Consider the following 27,516-nt stretch of genomic DNA (forward strand, 5'->3'; position numbering starts at 1 on the left):
TTTTTTTTTTTTAATTTTAGGAAATGAATAAATATCTCAAGAGACAGCCTATCGTGTTTTCCCATTTAACTATTACATATTTCATGTGATCCTTCACAGTGTGGTCTAGATGTTTGTTTAGTTGCTGAGAGAATTTCAAAAGAGGAGCTCAATTCTTCAGTGATCATGTTTGTTTTACTGTAACGAATGCGCCGAGAGATTTAACATGAGTTTTTACTTTTTAAGATATTTAACATGCGTTCACATGGCAGAGGTTTTGCTCTGTATTTTGTTGTTTCGCCTCTCTGTCTCTGCATTCAGTAAAGGAAAGTGCTCCTTTATTAGTGATACGAGTGATCAAATAGCCTACAGGAAGACTTTGAAGATGTCACGTTTCTCTCAAAGATTTAAAAGGGAGATTGCTCAACATGCATCTGTTGGGACTTCCTGAGAATTCCTACATGTATACTTCTGCTCTGCTCTTTATTCTCCTGCTTTATTTGTTGACACCTTGTATGTGGTTTTCTTTTGCGAGTCAAGATACTAATCACTGGCCTCTCTCCTCTTGCAGTGTGTGTGCGGGCCCTGGATGTGACAGTGTCCCAGAGCAGCATCCAGGTGGCCCGTGGCCAAGCAGCCATCCTGCCCTGCTCCTTTACCACCAGCGCTGCCCTCAACAACCTCAACATCATCTGGATGGTGATACCGCTGTCCAATGCTAACCAGCCAGAACAGGTATGAATCCCAGACATCCATTCACTGACAAAAGGTCCTTAACAGCAACGATTAAAGGGGTATTATAACATGTAGACTGGATATTTGGACCCAGCAGACAGAATTCTGCAACCAATAAGATTATTCCCAGCCCCTTCATTACAGTACTCAAACACAGTCAGGGCATCTGTGCACTGTTTAGACATGTACAAAAATGTATGCTTCTGAAATGCACCTAACTCATTTTCTAATGCAATACTACTATATGTGCGTCCTGTGGATGGCCGTGCTGTTTTCCTGCACCAACCTTACAGTCAAAGCAGGTACACAAGACTTGGTGTGTTTTAAGGTGTGCTCAGATACAGCGCAAAGAGAATTACAGAGGCACTAATGCATAGTGTATGGAATGATGCAAACAGTGGCGAAGATGCCAAACGTCAAGTGGCCCTAAATTTAGATGCCATTTGCTTGAGTTGTAAATGTTTCAACTTGATGCATTTGCATGATGCAATCACAGAGCATGGCAGGAACCTCCAGTACGACTCATGGTGATGATGATGATTATGTTGCATCCCAGTGTTAAGCTGCTATACCTGTACATGGAGCCTGTCACAAATGTGCATTTCTGCAAAAAACCTACACAAACTGTACAGTTTGAGCAGACACAGAAACATAACATTTCTCTTTTCGGTGCATCTGGACGCACCTTTAGGATATTAGGTATGTAAATGATAGAGATTACCATAGAATGTAGTTGTGAGTTTAAGGGTGTTCATAGTTTTTATTATGTTGTCACTTCTCAAGTTGTGTAGCCTGCAGGGCAGCAGTCAGTCTCCCCAGGAAGTCGAGATCTAGCAATAATTAACGCAAATTCAAGCAATCTCTGCAATATTTGTAGGAGCTTGCAGTTTTGCAAAATTCCTGAAGTTTGTCCACAAAACATTTCATCAACAGAAGCTCTGTTGAAAGTATTACAGCATAAAATGATCTTTCTGAACAAAACTCGCTTTATTAACAAAATTAACTGCTTATTTACAATCAGCACGACTCTGCACCCTCTCATCAGCAAAACAAACTCCATGCTTGCTAATCGGAAGCAACGGAAGTGACAGACATTGTGGGAAATGTGGTCTTATTATATGATTTAGCAATATTGTATGTTACATTTAATTTATACACACTTTAATTCTAAGAGACTGCACTTTGTTTGTGCGCATACATAGTATTTAAAGCTTTTATTATGACAGCAGATTTTGCCTTTGTGTTCTATTTTACAGTCACAGACTGTCTGTTCTGTAAAGCTACGTCACTTTGATGGGTTTTTGTGTAACTTTGAGCCCCATGGTTCTCTAAGTTCAACAAATAAATACAAAAAGATAAGAACTCAAATATTTCTGATGTGCAGCATGCATATTATCAAAAGAAGGGAATACATATGACGCTTATCAGGTACTTGTTTAAAATACTTTTTTTTTTCCTCGACTTGCCATGATTTCAAATTTCCACAATTTTACACCAAAACACTTACTTAGAACTCCACAAATTACACCACAATTCTCTAGAAAATCCACTGCAAAATCAAATATATTTGATCGCAACATTCACAAAACCACTCCTCGAAATCCTGGAGGGACTGAACAATGTAACACAGCACTTTTCTACCTTTAAAAAAAAAAAAAAAACGTATCAACTGCACAGCCAGGAGCATCTTGAAGCTCTTTTTTTTTTTTTTTTTTTTTACCGTTGTGAGTTTTTTGAAACACTGGCAGCAGATTAATTTGCATACAAATAAAAATACTCTATGATTTTAAGTTTGTTCTATTATTAATTTTGATTCTCCAGCCTCTCTGTTGGTGGCCTTCCACTCGTCATTTTTTTTTCTCACCTTCCTTCTCTTCCTCTATCACTCGCCCTTCCTCCCCACCCCTCTTGCGGGACTTCTGTGATTCCATTTGAGTTGTTTAACATGCAGCTGCGGGCCGTACAAGCTCACCTGCCTCCCTTCACTTTGAACCCCGGCGCTGGTCGGCCGTCCAAATAATACAATTATCTTCTGCACTAATTAACTCACGCCCACGACAGGCTCTATATCGCAGCTGTTCTCACCACACACACACACACACACACACACACACACACACACACACACACACACACACACACACACACACACACACACACACACACACACACACACACACTGGTATACACAAATACACACATGGCAAACTGCCATTGGACAGGCTGCTGGTCCAAATGCAGTGCAGATCCACATGCATACGTGTAGGGTTTTATATACAGTATATTTACTGACTTCACACATGCCCGCATAGTTCACAGAAAAAGTGTGAATCCCGACATCTACGCATCCACACATCCAGAAATACACACATCGCAGTGTAACTCTCGCCTGCACACTTGTGGATGAAGGCTTACACTGTGGTCCTCAAATACACGCACACGCACGCACGCACGCACGCACACACACACACACACACACACACACACACACACACACACACACACACACACACACACACACACACACACACACACACAAAGAAACCAAAAAAACCAACTGTGAACACAAACACTTATAAGCACTTGTTCATGGATGAATGCAACTGACTTTTAGATGTCAGGCAAGTGATGATGGGAGCTGAAATATGTAGAAAACTGCATCACATCCACTGTGTTCTCATGACTTACCTTCACACTGAATTGCATGACGTCTATACATTAAGTTCTTATATACCTGGGATCACTGGGTGCAACCATGATACACACACAACGTGGTCGCAAACAGCACACATCGGCACACCATCTACGCATTCTACCACATAAGAAAGAAAGAAATCCTGTGGTAACTACACTTCTGCCATGAGGTTGTGTGCGTGAAATTGGTGAGCTATCTCAAAAATGTGCGCTGAACTAATGTGCTGTGTGGAGCGACATAACGAGTGCAAGGTCATTTTAGTGGGAGAGGGTGTCATATATGATTACAGTTGATGCTAAAAGCCATTAAGAATGACTGAACAGAACTCTGTACACTTGCACAACCTGCGTTAGCACTTTAGCGAGCGCACTCGGACCACTCAGATATCGCTCTGCTCAAATTCGACTGCCGTCTTCTGAATTGATGCACATTTAGAGGACGATACCGCGATATTGTCAGCTTCTCTGACGGCATGAACATGGCTGTTTGTTCCTCCGCACCTTTATCCTGTTTCCCGAGTGTTTTATCGTCATGTTGCTGAAGGCTTTAATCTCTGCCCTACGCAGCCTTAAGCCTGTATGGTTGACTCCACATTATATAGAATGGAACTCAATGAGTCAAGTATGAGCTTCATATATTTTTATGATTGGAGGAAGTGGAACAGCCTGTTAGATCTCTGAAGTAATTGGTGATAAGGACAGATAGAGTATTTGCATTTTGGCTAAAAAGTAATGCATAACAAATAATTCCATTATAATACTTTTTTTTTTTTTTTTTTTTTATAGGAACAATGCATCACATGACTTTGTGTAATGAGAAAGATAATGATATTTCTTGGCTCTCTGGTTCCCCTCGGCTCTGAAGCATCATAGCCTCGTAGCAGTTGATTGTTATGATTTTACAACTTAACTTTTTTGGTCCACTTTAAATGTTTTTTTTGTTGTTCTTTTTGGTGACAGCAGGAAGCTATTTTCAGCTAAAAACAAGAGTTATGAAAATCCACTGTATGATGTCTGCGGAGCAGACAGACCGATTAGCTAAAACCTTTTGGAGCCAAAGAGACAGATATTTAATCTCAGGAGTAAGTGGACACAAAAAACAGAGAGAATACTGTGCGTGCACGATCCCCAAAAATAATGTTACAAAGTCAAATCAAAAGGTGGTGACATCAGCGTGACATTTAGATTTAGTTTCTGCTGCTTGCATGTGGTTAATGGTCAGTGGTTAATGAAGAAGATAATATAGTATAAATCAATCATACTGAGTCCTCTTCAACTTCTCTTCTATTCTTTGGTGTATAGATAGTAAAGATATTCTCTCTGCGTTAGCCTAGCACCTCCAAGACAGTGAAAAGGAGTCACTGCATCTGTTTTTGTTTGATTTTTAGGCACTTTTGTGTTATAAAAGGAAAAGATAGGCTAATTTATCCACCTGCTAGCTGTAGTTTCATATTTGACAGAAACATTTTATACTGTATGATGTTTCATGTGACTCTCGGCAATAAAACAAATAAACACAATGTCAGACTTGTTCTGTCCTGTCAGCATTAATCAGGACATTTTGAAACTTTCCAATATTTTGTTAAGTGTAATTACAACTCGGATGTTGAACATGAACACGTAATTCACGTAACAGGCATGACTCCTGTTACAGCTCTGTCTCCTTTAGTCGCCTTATTGTGATAAAAAGGAGCAAGAAAGGTTTCTATAGTGCTATTTTTTATGAAGCCTCCACAGTTGAATTATCAATATAATCCAATATAAAATGTATTCTTTTGACTTTTGCAATACTCAAAGAATGATTAGCAGTTAACCCTGAAGTGTCTGCGATCACCATAATCCTGTTTGTTTACTTTAATTACAGATTACAACATGTTGACATGTAACTCAGAGGAGTGTACCTGCGTGTTTGGATGTGTGTATGTGTGTAGTGTGCATGTTCATGAGTTGTTTCCTGTGTGTGTAATCTGTCCATCATGCTGTTGTTGTGATCAAATCTCCTGACCTCTTTCCTGTAGGCCGTGAGGTGTGAGATAATCCAGATAAACACACACACTCGCAGCGAGAACATGTTTTTTGTTCCCGAGCTATTGTTTTATCCTCTTTAGACTCTTTGCTAGGTATTGATGTTATTTATTCTCCAATAAAAACTCCAGGTTCACTCGCCTCCTCCACCACCTGTGAAACTTAATTCCTGAAACCGATTTTGTAGTTGCAATCATCAAAATAACTCGTGTATCAAAAGTTAAATCCATCAATTCAGAAACCTGCCTTCAGTGTGATGATCCTGTCAGTTTAATATTATCAGTCTGGCCAAAAATTCGTCAAAATTCAATTCCAGTTAATCTACTATTCTCTTCTTACTTGTGGAAGTTGATGAGAGAAAGTTGTAAATTAAGTTTTATCTCCCCAGGACTGATGGAAACTTTTCCGCTGTGTCATTTTCTAAAATATTTTCTATCTGGAAAAAACTGTTTCATCACTTCCTGGAAAGGAAACTGTTTGTGATTTTTTTTTTTTTTTAAATAGTAGAAATTGTTCAGCTCCAGTGAAATGAACCTCTGGTGAAATTGGGGTCACAGAGGCTCTGTGGTGCAGAAATGATGTTAATCTGTAATTGAGAACATCTGTCATCATATTTTAGATGATCACATTGATCCTTATCTGAACCCAACAATCTGCCAGTGGATGGCTCACATAGATGCTGCATTCACATGCCCTCAAAGTGTGACCCTTTTCTCCTGGTTGCCCCCCTTCAATACCGCTTCAACAATTTTGTCTGGACACGACAGATGACATGAACAAGGACTCATTTCAGTCAGAACTGGCCCGTTGTATGTCTGAGACTTGAACTCCTACCCGTGGAAAGAATGAAGGGATGTGATGGTATGCAGCCGTGGTTCATATGCGCTGCTGCAACGCACTCTCTCATATACAATAATCTGATACTTTTTATTGATCAGCTCACAGGAGCTCTATTTTTTTCATTTCCGGAAATATCGGTATGCAGAGTCAGCGACAGGATATCATTATTCTCACAAGTAGAGTTTCAAGTATCTTTCTTAAGGACAGTTCAGCCAAAAATCCTTCTTTTTATAGGGACTGGAACCTCAATAAAGAGCTCAGATCACTTGCTCACCCTGAGCACTCTAATTCCACATCGCTCATTCCCTTGGTGACTTGGTGTATGAGTTTAATACTGCACATAGCTCAGTCCCCAAACATAAGTGGGGTGAGTCGCCTGAAAAATTCCAACAAAGGGTAACTTCATCACTTTTGCTTAAAACAATCAAGCTGAGCAGTTCCACTTTGTCAACTCTTCAGTTAGACAGGGATTCTGTCTGTGCAGCTCAAAGATTGCACTTTGCACCTGTTGTGTTTTTCTTTTCTACTTTCCTCAGCCCAGTAAGCACAGCAGTGCACATTCCTCAGTTTCTTCACTAGTGTGGTCATGGAAACTCTGATTATCTTGAACTGGAATATATTAACTTTTTAAGGATGGGGCTTGGTCATCTCCATTGGTGTATTAGAGCTGACCTTGATTATCAAGACCAGTGTCTCCTGACCCACTTGTACACACATACTAGTGTGTACCAGTGTGGGGAGTCATCAGAGACCCGAGGCATGTAAAAAACACGCATAGATTTCAGTGTTGGTGTCCAAATTTTAATTTATTTTTTCTTCCTTTTTTTCCCCACCTCTGACTCCTATTCAAACCCCAGCCAACCCCAATACATTTAATTTCTCTCAGAATTTCCTCCACTGAGGTTTCTTCAATTTTTTTGTCTCGTTTTCTTTTTTTGTCAAAGACAATCACATGTTCCCTGGACATCACTGTAAATGTGCCACTGTTCAGTCCCTCGAGGAAACTGCGAAGTTGCAATCACAATATTTAAAGCAAATTCATTTCAATTTTGCAATATTCCAGCAATTTTTCCGCTAAAAATGTCACCAGCTGAAGCTCTGCTAAAATTATTACAGCATATCAATACTTTCCAAACAAAACTCGCTTTATTAAGAAAAGCAACTCCTCATTCAGAATCATCAGTATGGCTCTGCTACCTTTCATCAGCAAAACAAACTCTGTCTTTGCTTATTGAAAACTGGAGCAAGCGGAAAAAATGGAAGTGACGGAGTTTCTTGGAAATGTGATCTTATTATTTGAATGAGGAATATTGTATGTTGAACTTTGTTTTTGTGCATTCAGTCTGTGTTGAGTTAATATTAATTAAACTGCATCTAAAGCTCTTATTTTTACAGCAGATGCAGCCTAATTGTATTCTATATATTCACTGACAGATTATCTGTTCTGTAAAGGTAAGTCAATTTTATGAATTTTTTGTAACTTTAAGCCTCGTGGGCCTCGAAGTTTACTAAATAAATACATAAAATATTTGCACTAAAATAGAACTGTGATGTGCAGCATGATTATTACCAAATAAAGTGTAAAAAAAGAAGAAAAAATCACGTTTTCCTAAAATCTTTTCTAATTTCCACAATTTTCCCAGAAAAAAAAAATCACAAACTTTACAAATTTCATCACAATTTTAGAGAAAAGCAGCCACAAAATCAATCATTTTTGATCCCAATGATCACAAAAAACTCCAGGAGTGACTGATTGTGAACCAGACATTTTGACACAGCCAACATTGAGACTCTGCAAGTAAAACATGCCTTTGAAACCAGTTGTTTGTTGTTGTAGTGTCATTAAATGCACCACAGAGTAATCTAATTACCTATACACTTACTGTATGGCTGTAAAATGTATGTAGGTGCAGTATGTGCTATAAGCAGTTCATGGGATAAATCAGTTAAAGCCAGCAGTAAGAAGAGATCTGAAATGAATCTGGTCCCATATTGTTCAGAACACGCCTCAGAGGATAGAAAGAGATAACAGTAGCAGCTTACAGTCAGTAAATTGAAGGGAGGCTGCGGGGGTTTAGAGATTTATTTAGGCTTTATTGAGACGATGGCAGTAGCCTATCCCTTGCATCCGGGGCCAAGAGGGCCCTTCAGGGTCAGTCAGAAGTGGGATATGATCACGAAACTGGCACAGCAACTGAAAATACCTGCAGGTTTACTGTGAGCATGCACTTGTGACTCACGCTCACAGGGTGAAATCGAAGAGCGAGAGAAGACTAGTGGAATGTGCGCGAATGTTTGGACCGTATCGGTGCGTCGGTTTTGAGGAGAGAAAGGATGTAACAGAGGTTTACCACTGGGCCAGCAGTGGGACGTCCAGCTAGTCCAGCTAGAGTTCTTAGGGATGGCCGCCATCTGAGCGCCAGCCATGACCTCTTTTCTGTCTGTGCATAGGCACAAAGCCAACCAGGTCACACGAGGGGATGAGGTGATTTATACATACACAGATATGGATGGATCATCGCAGTGGACAGACGCACATAGTTGAGAAATCGGTCAGTCGCGGCACATTTAAAGCAGGAAATGCCCGCTTGTGCACATGCATATCCTCACAGGAGCTTGACAATGCACGGCAGAGACAGGTCGAAGCGCAAGCAGAATGTCGTGTGTGAGGCCGATTGATTGGATCACTTTCACTGAGCATGCAGATTATACCGTTAGGTCATCAGGAGTGTAGAGCCTGGTGAGACCGGAGCCGTATGTTAGACGGGGACACAGAGACGGAGACAGACAGACCAAAACCTGTACGAAGATACAAAAGAGTGGGCAGACAAAACCTAAGCGAGACCACACCGTTGTGATACCGATGGAAAGTTACTGTGGCAGAACAATCCCAGACACTTGCACTCACACATGCACACGCAACCCAGAACTGATACACTCCTCGTGAGTAAATAAAACACACACACACACACACACACACTTACACACGCAGAGGAGATGCAGTTGCAGCTCTCATCACAGCTGAGGAGCTGCCTATTCATCTGCACATAAGAGGACAAAGCGAGCGCACTGCACTCAGGAAATTACAGCCACGCAATTTACAATCGTTAAGAAACGGTGGAGGACACAGTCACATACACACTGCTGCACTTTCGTCAGAACTATTGCTGTCATGCGTACACACACACACACACACGCGCACACAAGAACACACTGGTGCTAGTTGTTTCCATGCCTGGGTCTTTGAACAGTTCAATGAGGACTCTTTTCAGCAAAGTGAATAGCCCCACTGATTCCCCTTCGTATTTTCTGTGTGTATGTGTGTGGCCGTGTGTGAGCTGGCGCGTGTGTGAGTGCCAGACTTGTGTGCAGATACCATGTGTTTGCGTGTGTCCTTCATCTTTTGTGTGGGCCCAGCTGAGGGGTGAGAGCTGTTTTGCATGTGGCTCGGCCTCACAAACGAGCTGTTGAGCCCAAGTTTTCAGCCTGAGGGAACCTTTTAAACAAGCAGATTCTTCACTGTCCTTTAATTTGGACCTGACATGGAATTACCTCAACCTGAAGGCGTGAATTCATCGGCTCAAGTGTGTTGTAACTGCAATTCCCCTCCGAGGACACCGATGTAAAGATAAAAGGGCTCAGCTTGGCTTTAATTTCTCGCTGGATTTGATCCCCTGTGCGAATGACCGCCTGCTTTTCTGCTCTTGGATTCATCAGATTGCAGTTTATATGTTTCCAAGTTAAAATGTTTTCAATTATGCATACCATTTAGTGGATGCTTTTATCGGAAGAGCCTTACAGTACCATGAAAGCGTACTTTTAGTGTGTGCTTTCTACCCACTAAGCTTTCTACCCACTTACAAATAAAAGGGTTTTTTAGTTTGTCTGTCTGTTTGTTTGTTTCTCTCAGGGAAATAAAAGTCAGTTCATTCCATTACTTACTCCGTCCACTGTCTATTTTCAGCCTCTTTGTAGAAATAGGTCTCCCTCTAGTGAAAGAGGTGTGAAACAGGCCTCTAAAAGCAACGTCCAGGACACAAATTCATGTATCTGAATGGCAGTAAAGTATTTGTATATTTATTTATTTTTATGTACAAACATTTTTTTCTCATTGTTTATTATATTTTTTTATTTCTCTTTTTCCCCCCCTGCACATTTTTTCCTTGACATCTTGTCACCAATGTTTCTCTGCCTTCCATCCTTGCTTACTCCCTTCTCCTTCAATCTCCTTCCTCTTTCAATCCCTCCTCCGCCCCCTCCCTGTGACATTTTCCGATGCAGGTGATAATTTACCAGGGCGGCCAGGTGTTCAGCCTCGCCAACCACCTCATCGGTCGGGTGGGTTTCGTGGCCACCATGCCAAGTACAAGTGCCTCCATCTTCATCAACAACACCCAGCTGTCCGACACTGGGACCTACCAGTGCCTGGTCAACAACCTCCCAGACAGAGGGGGGCGCAACATCGGCGTCATTGGGCTCACAGTGTTGGGTAACTTAGTGCATGTCGCTACAGAATATGTATTTTTAATTGTTTGAAAAAAATGTGAGAATAAGACTTTCTTATATGAGAATACAGAAGGCCTGAAGCTTTACCTGTATCGTTACAACATACATACTGCTTGAGACTGTGTGGATTTCCCTGTTTGCCTGAAATACATCTTAAGTTTCAATGAAGGTCAAAAGACGGTGTTTATTTCATGGTTTGTGAGAACTTCTACTTTTTAAGGGCAGCATTTTAGCTCTAAAGAAAGATAAACAACATTTTAATCAGAGCCATCCTCATGACAAGGTGGAAACTTATTTTTTCTGTCTGTCAGGGATCCTATACAGTAAGTAAGAAAATGCCAAACCTTTCCTTGAAAGCATCATTAAATCACTGCTTTTTCGGAATATGCAATTTATTCTGCAATTAGGAAAACATTTGATTTGCTTTGTAAAGTGGTTAACGCAACACCACCCACTCTCTCCATCTGCCAGTGCCCCCCTCGGTGCCAGCATGTCGAATCCAGGGCACGCTGGATGTAGGCAGTGACATCATGCTGTTCTGCAGCTCAGAGGAAGGTATTCCGACGCCGTCCTACTCCTGGGAGAAGCTCGACGCGCTGCCCAAGCTGCCGCACAACGCCATGCAAGGTATTACAAACAAGCTGGCCGTCGGAGTTCCCTTTTGCCCCACCTTCGCTGGTAAATCTCACACGCATAGCGTAGCTCAGACTCAGCACCACTCCCACCTTCACCGCCACATGTCATGTGCCAGGCCCGAACTACTGCCCGCCCAAAGGTTCCCCTCCTCTGATCCTGCTGAGGGGTGATGATGGATGGATGGATGGATGATGATGGATGGATGGATGGATGGATGGAGGGATGGATGGAGGGATACCTGTGGATTTATGAATGACTTTGTGTGTCAACAGAGTGTTTCTCTAAGTGAAGGTGGTTTTGTTTGTGTGGTGTTTTCTTGTTAAGTTTCCCGTCTTCCCTCATGCTGAATACCAACTGCCAACATCCTGCCATTGTGAGAACTGGAATGGTGTAATCAGTGCGGTCACAATGCGCGTACCTTCTACTGCCAAGCTGTGACTTTTTACATCCGTTCAGCTGCGGAGAATGACAAGAACAGGTGTACTTGGAGTTGCGTTTTGGTTTTCAGCATCAGAGAGTGCTGGTGTAGTGAACTCTCCTTTTTCTTTTCCAGATGTGCCCACTTCACAGTGAAATAATTTTCATCACCGGTCACTTTTCTCTGTCTGTACACTACTGGTCAGGAGAAGCCTCCTGCACACAGTTCATTTCAATTGCAGACAGCAGACTACCATGGCAGGAGAGCTAATATTTCTCATGTACAGACATGACCTCTAAGCCCTTGCAGAGAAATAAATGCAAATGTGCAGTGAGAGAATCATAATTGCAAATTCAGCTACAAAGGTGTATCACGTTTAGTTGAGGACATGTCAATTATCAGCATTTGGGAGATGCAAATTTGCATGTTTGGCAATCAGCCCTTTGAAATGATAACATCTGAAAGAGCTTCAAAGAGGCCACATTGTATTTCACATGAGTGGGATTAATAGAAAATAACAAAAAGTTAATTATGAAAATAAAAGTAAGCAATAGCAGATATGACAGCTATCTCCTCCTGGTTAGTTTGCATATATGTGCAAGCAAGGCACATAGCTTTCCATGTCAATCACGACTCCAGCTACTTATAGTTAGATAACAGTTATTATATACATTTTACAAGATCTGTATAGCCTGCAGATTGAATATAGAAAACATGTTTATCTTATATATACATACATACACATGATATTTGACATGTCTGACCTCCTAAAGGTAAATAAAGAAAAAAAGTGTACATGTTTTGTAAACATTTTTGAAGTTTGTTTTCTGCTGTTTGCATTTGAGTCAGATTGAATTTGAGTCCTATAATTGTCAGTGTCACTGTGTGTTCAGTTTGACAGCTGTGACGTGTCATGTCACTGCTGAAAGAACAGGTAAAAGATCTGGCTGACTTCTTCAACACCTGAAATCTGAGGAAATGCAGAGGCCATGTGAATGACTCCAGTAGTGTACAGCTCTATGACTCTAATCTCACAACTCAACCCATTCATCATCTGTGAAAAAGAATCTGCAGCTATCCTGTTTTGTTGCACAGCATTTTTAAACACTTTGTATTAGGTGGTATATAGCACCCTCTATTGGCAGGTAGTAGAAGTAGTTCAGTTAAACATATTGTCATACTGTGGACAAGTTTAGTATGAGAAAATGACCAACTTTTACATGTTGAGCTCAGTTTGATATATTGTAAATTACCTTTGATATGAAATATAATTATTATTTTGTTATACAGTGGATGTTGCTTCAACACTGGGTCCATGCATTCGGTTTTTTTAGCCACTTTAATTACTATGTGGCTGTGTGTGTTTTCCAGACCAGATGCAGGGCACGGTCACACTGAGAAACATCAGCACCAGCACCTCAGGACTCTACCAGTGTACCTCCAGCAACGCTATCGGCAAGAGCACATGTCTGCTCAACCTGCAGGTTGTAGCACGTAAGTAAAATGAAAACAGACTGCTGTATCAACGTAATAATGATGTATTATCATATACACGGAGGGTGACACATGGCAGTGTTTGCTGTCTCCAAGTCTCAGTCAATCTCTGACAGTATGGGAATAAATTTAGGACTCTTTTGTTTGAGAGACACTTGTCAAATACAGCCATAAGCCGAAAAACAAACAAACCAACCGAACGACAAGAGCAGAACATCATGCACGTAGCACAAAGACCCACATCTGACACCGACAGAGAAGAAGACAAAGAGCTGACTCAGGTCACACAGGGTCAGACAGTTTGGATAGCTTGACAGGGATGACTGTAACGTGGACTTTTTTTTGTCATCTGTCAGTATGTGACAGGCCAGCGTTCAGTATCAGAAATATACTGGCTGACTGCTGAGTCTGTCTGTCAGACACAACAGATGGTGTCAGTCAAGTAAATACGTGAAGTACAGACACGATGCAGATGTAAATGCTCAGGAAGGTTACTCAAGTTTATTTGAAGGAGAAAAGACAAAATATTAACTTTTCTGTGTTGGTGTGTAAAACTCTAGTTTTAAACATGCAGGTTTCCTATTTTTAACATACAGTGATTGAATTAAAAACTGCGATATAGAAACAGTCAGTTTAGTGCATCAGCAGCTCATTTTTTTTTGGCTAATTTTCCACTGTTTTGGAGGCCGCCCCGCCCCTCGTCGACAGGACGTTGGTTGACTTGGGAGGATTGTCAGCTGACCTGGCTCACTTGGGACTTCCAGGCTATAAAAGCTGACCTATGTGCTCTCCAACTTTCCCTTCCATCAGTCTGATGCACCTCCACAGCACACATGACACACTGCAGATATCACTGACGTCTAGACACTTTTATTTGTGGTGCTGACCTCAATTAACCTGTTTAATCCCAGTGGTCACGATTGTGACTGTATTTCTGGAAACTCTAAAAGTGTTGTTGTTGACTTTGGGAAAGAAATTAAAGTTTTAATATATATATTTTTTTTTTAAACAAAGATGTTCTTGGTTGCAATTAGACTAAAATGTCACATGATCAGTTTACTTGCTGCTTTTATCTCTGAAAGGAGATAAAATAACAGAAGTAAAAAACTTTGATTAACAGATAGAACGATAGTATTTTGTGCATATTTGTTCAAATCTAATATGGTCCATGGAGTAAAACACATGTAGTCAAAAGGAAATAAATTGTGATAAAATTGGTGAATATATTAGATTTGTTTTAAGGAAATATCAGTTGTGGACTCTCTCCTACTACATGTTTATTTGGGGAATTAAACATACCAAATGTCACCTTTTAAATAGACGCCAATATTTATCGAACACTTGCGACAAAGTCCCGATATTGTATGTTAGAGTCATATTAGTTAAAAAAGAAAAGATTGGCTTACGTCTCTATAGTGTATATAACAAAATTAAACCTGCTTGAATTGCACATAATCTTGAACACAACATTTGAATCTACTTACGATATCACTTTTTTGTATTGTTTTCTCTAACATCCCCGGCCCTGTCCTCAGTTTACAGCAATCCTGGATAACTAAGACTGACTTTGAATTATTTGGCTGATATGTCAGACTCTCTTCCTGTCCGTCTGTCCTGCAGCCCAGCCTCAGAGTGTGGGTCTGATCGCGGGGACCATCGCTACAGGAGTCCTGGCCATCGTTATCTGTTCACTGTTAGTGGTGGTCACGCTTTTCTATTGGAAGAACAAGAACAAATACGACGAGGAGGAGATCCCCAATGAGATCAGGTTTGGCTTTTGTTGATAATTTTCTCTTCCAGAATTGTTTAGTTACAACCAAAGACGGTTTCAGTCTCAGGTACATTAAGAACAAACAGCATAATGTGAATGGTGTGAAAGTAAATGTTGTCGCAAGCTTATAGTTCATCATTTATCCATGTGTTCATCATCTCGTCATGATTATTAGGGCCCGAGCACCGAGTGGTGCGAAGGCCCTATTATAATTCAAGGAATTATTTGCTTTTATATTCACTCTTAGGCTCAACCTGTAGACTGTGTATAAAAGTGGACATAGAGCTGGGGTCTGACAAATGAGGCTGATGCGGAAGTGTCTTAAGTTGCAATACTAGAGGTTGGTTTAAAAAAATACACCAGCTCTCTAGACTCCCATTCAACTTCTCTCATGAAATGTGAAGTCAATAAATTCTTTACACAACTTATCATTGTTAGCTAAAGTCGCTCCTTTTTGTTAGTTTTCGAGCGGTACATTTCCACATACAGATCCACCGCTCGTTCCCCTCAGCTCGTCCAAATATGGTCACTTCTGGCTCCAAACCGCTCCGAACTAGCAAGATGGAGATGGCCAAGATCCGCATTCGAGGCTTCATAACGACAGTTCATAAACCAATGGGTGAAGTCACTGCTGGTTGCTGCTTGGCTTAACAACAGTAGTAATGTGACTGACATCACGTGTATGCTGAACAGTGTGAGCTTTGTATGAGTGGTCGAAGAGGGACCATGTGAAGAGGGTTGTTTTCAAGTTCATCAGGATGGTCTCCATTGATTTATGTCGGTGTCTTGTTACGTGTTTAGAGATGTTCCTATAAGTCTCAGTTTATGCCTTTAATTATTATTAAGTTATTATTATAACTTAAAATAGTATTTTATCAATGACTTGCAAGTGTTTTGTGTTTTTTCCAAAGTTCAGAGAGATATTGGCAGTTTTTCCACGACTATGGATCTTTTTGATTCAGTGTATCTGTTGAAGTCAAGCAGAGGCTGTTCATTTTAGATAATTACGTTCTCAGTATTTCAGACTGTGGCAGGGTGACATTTAAGGCCTATCTGCTGTTTTTTGAAAAGCTGAAAGATGCAGCAGCGGCTTTGTAGCTCCTATTGTTGAATATTAAATGTGTCAGCACGGCCATTACAAAGCATCAGCTCCAAAAAACCCTCGGTGAGTAAATTGGATTTTTAGTTTGAAGCATTCAGCTTAATTTAATCTCTTGGCAGCAATTTTTTTTTTTCATCATCACAGGATAATTTGTCTTATCAGCCAGTCTGTGTACCTCTGTCAGTTGTTTACATGGGCTGCAATTTTCACCCCTGAATTACTCCAGGAATCATTTGGAAGATAAATCATTTTTCAGATATGTGAAGCTTTGGCTGACTGGGATAACATCTGCCTCATTTTGGGCTGAACTACAATCCTCCCTTCACAGTTTCCACCCCTCCAGCCCTGCTTGTCCTCAACAGAAAATCACAATGAATATATTTTATATTAAATGTATCAGGAGCTTGACAAACAAAATTTACTCCTCATAAAAAGAACGATGTGAGAAACTTTTAGAATGTGATCTTTCCTGCATATTTACTGAGAGTGTGTATAATCTGGGACTATTAAATTCACAAGAGGTGAACTTTTGGTTTTGGTTTTGTTACTGTTGCAGTATTCGTACGGAGACTCCACTGACCAGACCAGCTGCTGTATATTTTGTGTCGTACACAAACATCTAAGAATGAAAATGAACAAATAAGTAGCATTTACATCCTCAGCAGATCTTGACTGCACAGAGCTCTATTAATTTTTAAATGCTGATCTGTGCTAAATATTTGAAGATGAACTAATTGGCTATCTTAATGCTGTCACTTCTCATATTTCTAACATCTTTACAACATTATCTCCACAATCAGTGAAGAAGCATCAAGGTTGTACAGACCAGGGATATTTTTTGAGTTTTGGCTTTGTTAGAATTGTCAACATCAATTACTAACCATTAGTGTAAGTACAGAAAGCTTGAATGCCACCAAATTTGTGAGTTCTGTAGGACAAAACAGAAACAAAACACAGAGATGACATTTTCTGGACATCTGATGGGGTCCAGAATTCATTTATTTATATATTATTTCACCAGCTCATTGAATTTGTCCGTCTAAAGTTTGGTGCTGGACAGGTAGTGTGGGGGTTCAGAGCCTTGTTTCGTATCCCTTATTTCCCCGGAGCCAGAAATTGGGTTAATGGGGGCATTGAAAGTCAATTAAACCCAAACAGTGATTGAAAGATGTTAACACAATGCATAGAGCTGAGGGGAACTGCAGATTTGGATGTTTATTCTCAGTGGGTTTGCCACTACTAGCTGCTCTTAACACATTATTTAAAGATTTATTTGATATTATTTATTTCAACAGAGAAGATGACCTTCCTCCTAAGAGATCATCATCAGTGAAGGCTTTCCACGCGGACGCCTCATCCTCAGAGAATGACACGCTGACGTCTACCAACACGTACAACAGTCGCTACTGGCACAACCCCAAACCCAACTACGACACCAATTCCTACACGCGTTACAACGGAGACACCCGGCAGACCTTCTCCGCCGCTGCCCACGGCGCACATGGACACGGACAGGCCCAGAACGCAGCGCACGGCCACAGTACAGCGGTCACGGCCCCGGGCTCGACCCCGCTGTCCCGCCACGCGCCACCCACGACGGCGACGACTACATCGTTCGCCAATGGCAGCCACACGCTCCCGCCACCCAAGACTCTGGTGGTCACCACAAACTCTGCCCCGTCCCCTCCCACCATGGTGCGCAGCAACGGCTCTGTGAGCCTCAAACCGGTGGTGACGTCAACGCACGGTCAGCACACGCACTCCTACGCTGTGAGCCAGGCCACGCTGGAGCGGATGGGGGCGGTGCCGGTCATGGTGCCGGCCCAAAGCAGGGCTGGCTCGCTCGTTTGAAATCTGAATTGAAGGACCGTTAGCTTTGAAGACTAAGTGAGTGTTTGGTTGTGATGTTTGAAATCCACTGATGAAAAACAGACTGAATATGGGCTGAAGCAGCCCGCTGCCCTTTACAATTGTGTCTTTCTGTTTGTCTCGACCTTTTTATCAGAAAACAAACTGGGATTTTACAGTGCAGAGTTCATTTAATGCCAATTCCTTGATGGACTGGACCTTTCATTTTGTGGGCAAACATTACATGGAATCTGATCATCGCCCTTATTGGATGGATTTTCCTCGTGGATGCAGTGGGAGCTACTTTTCAACCGCTCGGATGATTTAGTAAAGCTGGAGTGAAAGATCCTGCAGAACCTGAATTCTCAGATGTTCTTTCAGGGCTGGATCATCGGGATGATTGTGGGTTTTTTGAACTCAAAGCAACACAAGGCATTGCCATCTCACTGTGTCCATACTACATGGTCAGACAGAAGCGAGCTCGGATTCCCACATAAGTGCATGTGTCCCTTGATTTAGGCTAACAAATTAAGTCTGTTTCATTTCTAATAAATTATTCTCACAGTTGTAATTTTGATTGACAGTGATGACAGAGGTGATGAGGATTTTACATAGAAAAAAGTGAATGTTTGAATGTTTGTTGGGAGTCAACAATGACATGATGGTGGTTGAAATGGCCTTAGAAGCTTAGCGAGGCACAGGTGTTATTGGGTGCAAGACATTACATAATATACGTCACTGAATGCAAACAGTTTAATTATGTTTCTGCACTTTTCAGAGCAATTTTATATCAAAACTGCTGTTTTATTAACAATAACTCAGTCTTACTAATGATATGCTTTACCCATACAACATAAATCAAAACCTTTCTTCTCATACAAAAGTACTGGTGATATTTGAAGGTGGTGCAAGTGCTGTATTTAAAAAAAAAAAGCTACTATCCCCAGATTTAAACTTGAACCTGCAGATGGATATTGTCATAGTCCTTGCTGTCTTCATCCGTGATGTTTTCCTAATCCGGTTCATGCCACATCAGTGCTGCTTTGAGAGGACATTGCTAAGAGGATGTCTTATTTCATACATGCTTTACAAAGAGACAAGAGAAATATATATTTAAAGGTGTTTTTTTTGTCTCCCCCTTGATAAAGGCTAACACCTACTGTTTTCTACTGTACATATTGCAACAGTAGGCTAGATTGTGAATTAAAGAAAATACATTACATGTCTGATACATATTTAACAACTCATGTGTCTTAATTTCAAAACAGTTTTTTTATTTGTTACATTAGACAACAAGCTGGGTTTGATCAACAGTGTTACTGGTTTCAGCGAAGGGATGTTTTGTTTTATATATCTATATATATCTATATATTTATATATAGATATATAGATATATATTTATATATAGATATATATATATATATATATATATATTTGTTTTCTACTAAGTATTGCCATTTCATTACAAGGTCTGAGGTAAATACAATGGGTCTAACATTAATAGCTATATGTTATATAGTAACACCTATGCCGTATATGGTAGAAAGTATCACTGTGTTCCTGACTTACTGTATTCTAACCAAATCTCACCAGTGGAATAACAGTCTGAGCTGTTAGTGTTCCTGAATATAGCAATCCTCATTTCTTTTTTTGCCTGATTGCGCAAAGAATTCTAGTAATTTTTTGTAGGTATGATGCAATATTTGGCACAGCGATTACTTGGGTTACATGCCGTGTTGGAAAGTGTGTTTTTACTTTTTTTTTTTTCTTTCTCATTGCATCTATTGGAAAGGTTTTAATGAAATGTGCTGTTTAGCATTTAAAGTCTTACTGAGACAAAACTTTACAATAGTTTTCTGACTTTAACAAATAGTCTCAAGATCTATTGGCGTACAAATTATTTTTAAATCGTTACTTCACCTAAACAACTTCACGAAGGTTTATTCACCTCATCTCGTCATTCCATTCACAGTTTGTTGTCAGTGATGTTGGCCTGCAGTTTGCATAGACCTGGATCAAAACACAATACAAAATTACTTACATTTTTTTGCCACCAAGTCATGATGAAAAATGACTTTCGTTATGTTCTCTTTATTCAGTATTACAGCTAGTAAGTATCTGTCCTTAAGAGTATTAAACAAGCTTGGTCATCTGTACTTCGAGCCAGGTCTGACTGCAGCTACGCACACCCATTCAGTGTTGTTGAAGAAACATGTATATATTTATTTCTTTTCACAATGAGAGAGCGAGAGAGAGCTGCAGCACTTACACAAATGGATTTGTACTGTAAACAAAAATAAGTTTAAAAGGTCAAAGGTCAAAAGATCAGTTATCACCTCCGCTCCAGTGTTTTCAGACTAAAGTCTTCTGTCTGTGTAATAGATCTCACTCACCATCTCTCCCAGTGCCCTTACCCTTAACACTGGCTGACAACATAAGAAAAAGGAACTCTTATTCTAAGAGCTCTTGCTTTATTCTTCCCTGATAGAACGGCAAGTTGGAAAAGATAAACTGAGATTATTTCACTCTTACTCTGCCCTCTGTTTGCAGGAGAAATGGAGGAAAGAGAGCACAGCCAGTAGAAATCTACTGAGGTTTGAACGCAGATTAAATGAACATCTCATCTTCTACCCTGGCCATAGGTTGGCTTATGGTACACAAGGTGATGTTTGGGTTGTGTATATAGATAAATGTGATATATTGCCAATAGAAAAACCAATCTGTAAATATGTAAAGAAGAAAAATTAAAAACAAAAATCATACATTTTGTTCTTACCGTGGGGTGGAAATGAAATAGGAAAAATAACACTGGAACTTGTAGTGAATAAATATTGTTAATACATTCTAGTAGGAATCCTGCTCATTTGTGTGTGTGTGTGTGTGTGTGTGTGTGTGTGTGTGTGTGTGTGTGTGTGTGTGGCATGATACAAACTGCCTAACTGTCTTTACTTTACAGTGAATCTATTAGCATTGTTTTTTAAGAAGAAAAAGGGAAAGGCAGAAAAATAGTCCTTCCAGTGTATCACCCGCATTGAGAACATTAAACATCCTGCAGTATTTTAGCAACCCTTAAAATCTTCACATTCTGCATATGATATAAAATGTCTCATGTACAGTCAGCATTGTGTTCATGGGGAGCCTGTGGTTTCTACTCTGTAATATTATAAACGCGTTTCATGCTCTGCTCAGCTTGCTTTCTATGAAACTCATTCAGGGAGCCTTTGGTGCTGCTGCAGGCTGTTAAGACAACCATAAAGAAGGGGACCTGCACAGAATAACAATGTGAACAATATGCAAGTGTGCTGCTTTCTCTGCACACTTGTGGTTTCTATTCCCGGGACAAATTGTGTAATACTGAAAAAGGGAAATGTGTTCCAAGCAAAGGAATATTTTCAGATCTAGATACATTAACGTGTACAGATACTTTAATACAGGTTTTACCAATTGTAATTTTTCTGTTTATGACTCCTGTTTTATACAGCTGCTCCATGTGGTGATTCTGGCTCTCACATAGAAGTTGATTAAGTTCAGAACGAATAAATGAGTACATGTTGGTGTGCAGAAATGTGAATTCTCTCTGTGGGATTACAGGGGTGTTATCTCTTGCACTGTGTACCTTAATTACTTTTTAGGTTGGAAGTGTTTTTAGGTTTTTGTGTGTGTGTGTGTGTGTGTGTGTGTGTGTGTGTGTGTGTGTGTGTGTGTGTGTGTGTGTGTGTGTGTGTGTGTGTGTGTGTGTGTGTGTGTGTGTGTGTGTGTGTGTGTGTGTCTGTGTGTGTGATTTGTCCAATGTGTATTTGGGTGATCCCTATATGGACATGTTGATTTTAACCCTCTTGGCTGTGTTCCAGGACTTGAAGGTCTTAAATGAACCACTAGGGGGCAGTGTTTATACACTCATGCCTGTTGCAGAAACATTCTTTACCCAGTGTGAATTTGTGCATGTTAGAGTGTGTGTGGGGTTGAGCACACATAACACGTGTGTGTGTGTGTGTGTGCTCACACTCGTACATATAACATTGGATTCATTATTTTCTTTCTCAGATCAGAATTATAATGAATCAAAGAAGTCTCCCATCCAATATTCCATTTTTTCTTCTTTTCTACACTGCAGCTGTGTTTCATTCCTTATTTGAAATCATCGTACTCCTCATCCCTTAGCAACTATTATTATTCATATTGCACTGTTACACACCATGTACGTGACCACTTTGCTCTCTAATTGCTAACTGATAGAGAATAATAAAAGACATTATTAATAACATTATTAAGAGAGAAGAAAACCTAAGTACAGCCCTGAAGAATGTCATGAACAGCTCTGAATGCATGCAATATTGTCATCGCCTACAGTGATATTGTCATGGTTTTTGTCTTTTCAGTTAATTGGTTAGTTCCCTGTATCACTCCCTCCACCCACCAGAGGCCCCTTGTCTCTTTCTGTGCCCAGTCTCCTGCCACCCCCCTCCCCCTCACCTTCTAACCTGCTCCACCTGTAGCCATTTTGTAATCAGCCTGCTCAGTGTATCTACTTCCAGTGTGTCACTACTAATTGCTCAATCATAAGGTTTTGTCACTTTGAGTTTAGGTTTTCCTAGTGTTCTGTTTCCTTGTCAATATCTTGTCACCTTTGGACCCTGCCTGGCCTTTGAATTTTCAACAATTCTTTGTGAGTGAAGTTCTCTATTTGCCTCACACACCTTCCTCAGTGTTGTGCACCTGTATCCTTTCCAATGTTATACTGCAACTTGTGGGCAAGAAAGGAAAAATGTGTGTCCACTGATTTCTGAACATTGACAAGTCATTTCTCCTCAGCATATCCTTGTCCTCACTAAAACAAATTAAATCAACAAATTCAACTTTTGTAATCAGAGTTTAGTATATATGCAACTAATCTAACCTGACAAATTACTTTTGACTTAGTTAGTTTTATTGCTCATTTAATATCAACTCTTGGCAGAACTGGCCACCACAGAAACCCTCTAAGGTTATTAAACTGTATCATGCTTGATGATGGCCACTAAACATCTGTGAAATCGGGGGCAAATATATTTGACAGTATAATCCGTGAGACTGTATCTGGCCAATTCTCAAAATTTGTGTTTGTCCTTTGCTTATTGATTTATTTCTACAGTCTATTGTCAAATCATATACTTAAATATTCTCAGGGCACTTACAGAGTTAGGTGAAGACCTTTATAATAGTATAAACAGCTCCCATTTGAGCAAGTTCTTTAGATGATTTGACTTTAAAATTGAACCCATGAAACACTGAAAAATAATTGCAGCTTCAGACGAGTCTGTTTGACAGATACAAATAGTACCTTCAATGTGCTGTGGGATATATTTTAGTAGGATACGGAAACAAAATTGCCAAGGTGGTGCACGGCAGGTCCAGGTTTTCTTCAGTCCACTAGTTGCCTCGCTACTAGATACTGCAATTACCTGCAAATTAGATTAACTTACTATCATTTAACCATAAACAAACAACAACAAAACTCATCCACAGCCACTGATTGTGCTGGAGTTCTGCATTTGTGGAAGGAACAAGATAATGCAGAAATTAAAACCAGCATGTGCATGTACATGTCTCTTTGTGGTGGTCCATTTGTTCATTCACTGAAGGTTAAGTGAATTCACTGACCAGTGGGAGGCAGTAAAATAGAGAAAAGGCAGAAACTCATTTCCCAGAAGGGCTGACGTGTGGCCAACGATGCAGCTGAACACAGCCAATCAAGCCTCTGCTTCCCAAGCTGAATGCACAATACTGTTTCTGAGAAATCACTTTGGACATCCATTACATGCCCCGATCCAAAATGTTGCCTCCTCTGGTGTTGTCTATTGAGCAGCAATCCCATAATAGCCCTGAGCCATGGAGCTGGCCAACTACCTCTGTCTTTCTCTCTGTCTGTCAGGTCCTTTTTTGATTTATGGCAGTTTGTGGGGAGAGAATACCATACTTTCTCAACCTATACCTCCTCTGCCATCCTTCGTTTCACCACAGAGAATCTTTAATCTGATGAGGAAATTGTGCCTCTGCTGAAACTGCAAAACAGAACCCCTGTGTGACACTCCAGTGGTGTTAATTCAAGTCATAGTTGTGCTACATGGGTTGATGCTCCACAAAAGTTGTAAATAAATGAAAAACTCTGCAGAAAAGACACTGAAATCTCATTAATTTCCTTTAGCTAAAGCAAGAGATGAACAAGTTGATATCCAACATCTGTTTATGAAATAATCACAACCATCAAAAGAGATAATTCACCATAGTTAACCTCCATAAATGGATCTGTAATAAGGTACCAAGGAGTAAGTCACCCCAGCATCTCTACATAGACCTGCACACATGATGCAGCGCTGTCCAAGGTGCTGATCCTGTACTTGTCAGCCAGTCACGAGCTATCCAAGGTGCAACCTCTTGCTCGCACCAGTGCAGTTACACATCTAACGGGTATTTCCAGTCAGTGTTTTATCATTCTTTATCACAGACCTCAGCATTTGGCTTTTATTTGTCAGTATTTCCTGGTTGAATCCTCCCTTCCTAGTCTGACTGCCACAAAATTAGTCAGTTTACCTTTCTGGCTGCAGTGCTTCATGACAGCAAACTTAGCAGTTTCCATCAGTCCCCATCATTTTTAGATTTTTAATGCGTTTCATGCCCACAAACTTGTGTATACTTTACAAATAATTCCTGAAATAGGTAATCAATTCAAGTGAACAGCTTTGGTGAAAGTTATATGTACTCAGTGTTTTCATTTTCATACACCAAAAGTATAATTTGGAGAAAGAAATATGCAATTCAGTTTGTCAAATTACAAAGCAAAGATGATGTTGTTTACCATGTTGAATACAATCGTAAGCACATAGCAATGATACAGATAATGACAAACAAAAGCAAAAGAAGGAGGGGGGGAAGCAGCATCTTGTTTGACCTCAGTTTTGTTCTCTGGTCTCACAGAGCTGCAGAAGTTCTATAGCTGTTGTTAACCCCCTGAGTCGGAGGTCAAAGGAGTCCCATCTGGGAGAGAATCAAATAGAATGGGAAAGACAGAGAAGAGAGAAAATGAGCTGATAAAAATAAATTCTGCTCCGGGATGGACAAGTTCAGAGCTTAGAGGAGGAGAATGCCTTCAAAAACAATTTAAACTTTGATCAAGAGTAAGATGAACTTAAAGTTTGTTTTCATGAAAATGGATACAAAGGTGACCTTTAACTTCTGAGAAGTTGGCAGCATATACAGTAGAACACCCATCTTTCAAAGAGAAAAGGACTTGGCTGTTTCAGTGAGACACCCGTAAGAGAAAACATTCAGATATAGGCCTTCTGTAACTTCTTATACGTACTGTATACAGTATACAGTATGCATAATTCAATATACTTCAGTGAGAGGAAAGAGACAAAGGAAGGAGTAAAGTTCTCTGTTTGCTTCAACCTGCCATCGGTGTTGTGTGTTTGGGGTCCTTTGTGCAACTGTGACAAGTTACTTTTGGTTAGTTCAATTCTCCAAAGGAATCTTTGGGCTGGACAAGAAGACCAACACAAAGTAACAGATGTTTCTTTGAATACTGGTTATGTTTTTACCAAACAACAGATCAAGAGCATCAAAGTATCTTCTAACAATACTGTTAGTCAGTAGGATCTCTCTTTATTTCCTGATTTAGTCTTCAGTCTTTTTGATGAATAAGTGGAAAACGCTAAACTTCAGTGTTTTAATCACCAATTAGGTGTGTCTTCTCATTGATATTACTCTTACTTCGGGTTATGTGTTGATGTCACAGCTCTGCTTGGAGCCATGTTTGTTTTTCTGTTTATCACCCCGTACACCAGAGATTAGTCCTCTGTCTGCTTCTCCCACCTCACCTGCTCCCAGTTTCACCAATCAGCTCACATGTTTCTTCTCCAGTCACTTCATTTCTCCTGTAGTGTTTGGACCCCTGGTTCTCCATACCTCATTTGCCAGATGTAACTTGAGAATTGTCTCTTGTCTCACTATTCTTCAGCCATTACCTAGGTTTTTGTTGTTGTTGTTGTTGTTCTTGGACTCTGCCTTTGCTTGTTGCTTGTGTGTCTGCCTGCCTGGTTCCACACAACTTCTGAGGGTGACTGTTTTCAACCTCAAGTAAACGTGTCTGCTGCTTTTACATGCCGTTTCCTCTGTTGTGCTTTTGGATCCTCTGAACTGAATTGTGATGGTTTTTGCATTGCACTGCAATGCTGGACCCATTTTTCAAAGTCAACTTTATTGTTAATTTACCATATGTACAACAGCTGCATATGAGTGTGCTTGTGTGATGAAGGGAGAGGGGTGAGCCACTTCCTCCACAAATGAAAAAGAGCAGGAGCCTGAGGCTGTGGTACCTCCTCCCAGAAGGCAGGAAGCTGAAGGGGCTGAGTGAGGGACGGTTTGATTCTCCCATGATGCTGACTGCTTTGCGGGTAAGGCGGGTGTTATAAATGTCCAGGAGTGCTCTCTATGGTGCCTCGGTAAAAGGAACACATGATGGATGCTGGGGCTCCTGCTCTCTTTAATTTGTGGAGGAAGTAGAGGTGCTGCTGGGCTTTCTTGGCCAGTGATGCAGAGGTCCTCGGTGATGTCCACACCTAGAAATTTAGTGCCGCTCGCCTTGTTCTTGTCAGGTTGAGGGAGAGATTGTTATCCCTGCACCACGTGGCCAGTCGGTTCACTTCATTCCTGTAGTTTCCCTCATCGTTGTTGCAGATGAGACCCACCATAGTCGTGTCTTCCGCGAACTTTACAATGTGATTGGTGCTGTATAGTGGTACACAGTCATGAGTTAGCCAGATGAAGAGCAGGGGGCTGAGCACACATCCTTGGGGAGCCCCCGTGCTCAGTGTGATGGTTCCTGATTTATTGTTGCCGACCCGTACTGCTTGTGGTCTCTCAGTGAGAAAATCCAGCAACCAATTACAGAGAGAAGAGCCCAGGCCCAGCTGGTCCAGTTTCCATATTAACTGCTGAGGGATGATGGTGTTGAATGCTGAATTAAAGTCTATGAACAACATTCTCACGTAGGAGTCTCTAGTGTCCAGGTGGGTGAGGGCAGAGGACACTGCATCCTCCATGGACCGGTTGGCTCAAAGTGGTATGGGTCCAGAGATGGAGGGAGGGTGGATTTTCTATGCTGCATGACTAGCCTTAATGATGGTGGAGGTTAGTGCAACAGGGCGATAGTCATTAAAAAGAGGATGGGGATGACTTTTTCGGCACAGGTATGATGGTGGTGGCTTTGAAGCACGTGGGGACAACAGCCTGGCCCGGAGAGGTGTTGAAGATGTCTGTCAGGACATCCTTCAGCTCCTCTGCACATTCTTTCAGCATATGACCAGGTATGTTGTCAGGACCAGCTGCCTTGCGAACATTGATCTTGGAGAGTGTGCTCTTCACATTGGCTGGAGAAATGCACACACCCTTGTCATCAAGGGGGAGGGAGAGGGGGATGGCCTGCTGTGC

At 40.8% G+C, this 27,516-nt stretch overlaps 1 protein-coding gene across 1 annotated transcript in view; it reads left to right on the plus strand.

The window, feature by feature from the left end:
• igsf11 (immunoglobulin superfamily member 11) overlaps positions 1 to 21,613 on the plus strand; it is a 109,601-nt gene extending 87,988 nt beyond the window's left edge. The window contains exons 3-8 of the mRNA XM_069703006.1: positions 551 to 714; positions 10,555 to 10,762; positions 11,251 to 11,406; positions 13,205 to 13,327; positions 14,948 to 15,095; positions 17,496 to 21,613. Of these exons, the coding sequence (XP_069559107.1) occupies positions 551 to 714; positions 10,555 to 10,762; positions 11,251 to 11,406; positions 13,205 to 13,327; positions 14,948 to 15,095; positions 17,496 to 18,051 (1,355 nt within the window). The 3' untranslated portion in view covers positions 18,052 to 21,613. The remainder of the gene's footprint in view (positions 1 to 550; positions 715 to 10,554; positions 10,763 to 11,250; positions 11,407 to 13,204; positions 13,328 to 14,947; positions 15,096 to 17,495) is intronic.
• Positions 21,614 to 27,516: the final 5,903 nt, after the last annotated feature.

This window comes from Brachyistius frenatus, unplaced genomic scaffold (assembly GCF_029030835.1).
Source record: "Brachyistius frenatus isolate BFR_SWC_R1_liver_20210118 unplaced genomic scaffold, ASM2903083v1 Contig_1, whole genome shotgun sequence".
NCBI lineage: Eukaryota > Metazoa > Chordata > Actinopteri > Embiotocidae > Brachyistius > Brachyistius frenatus.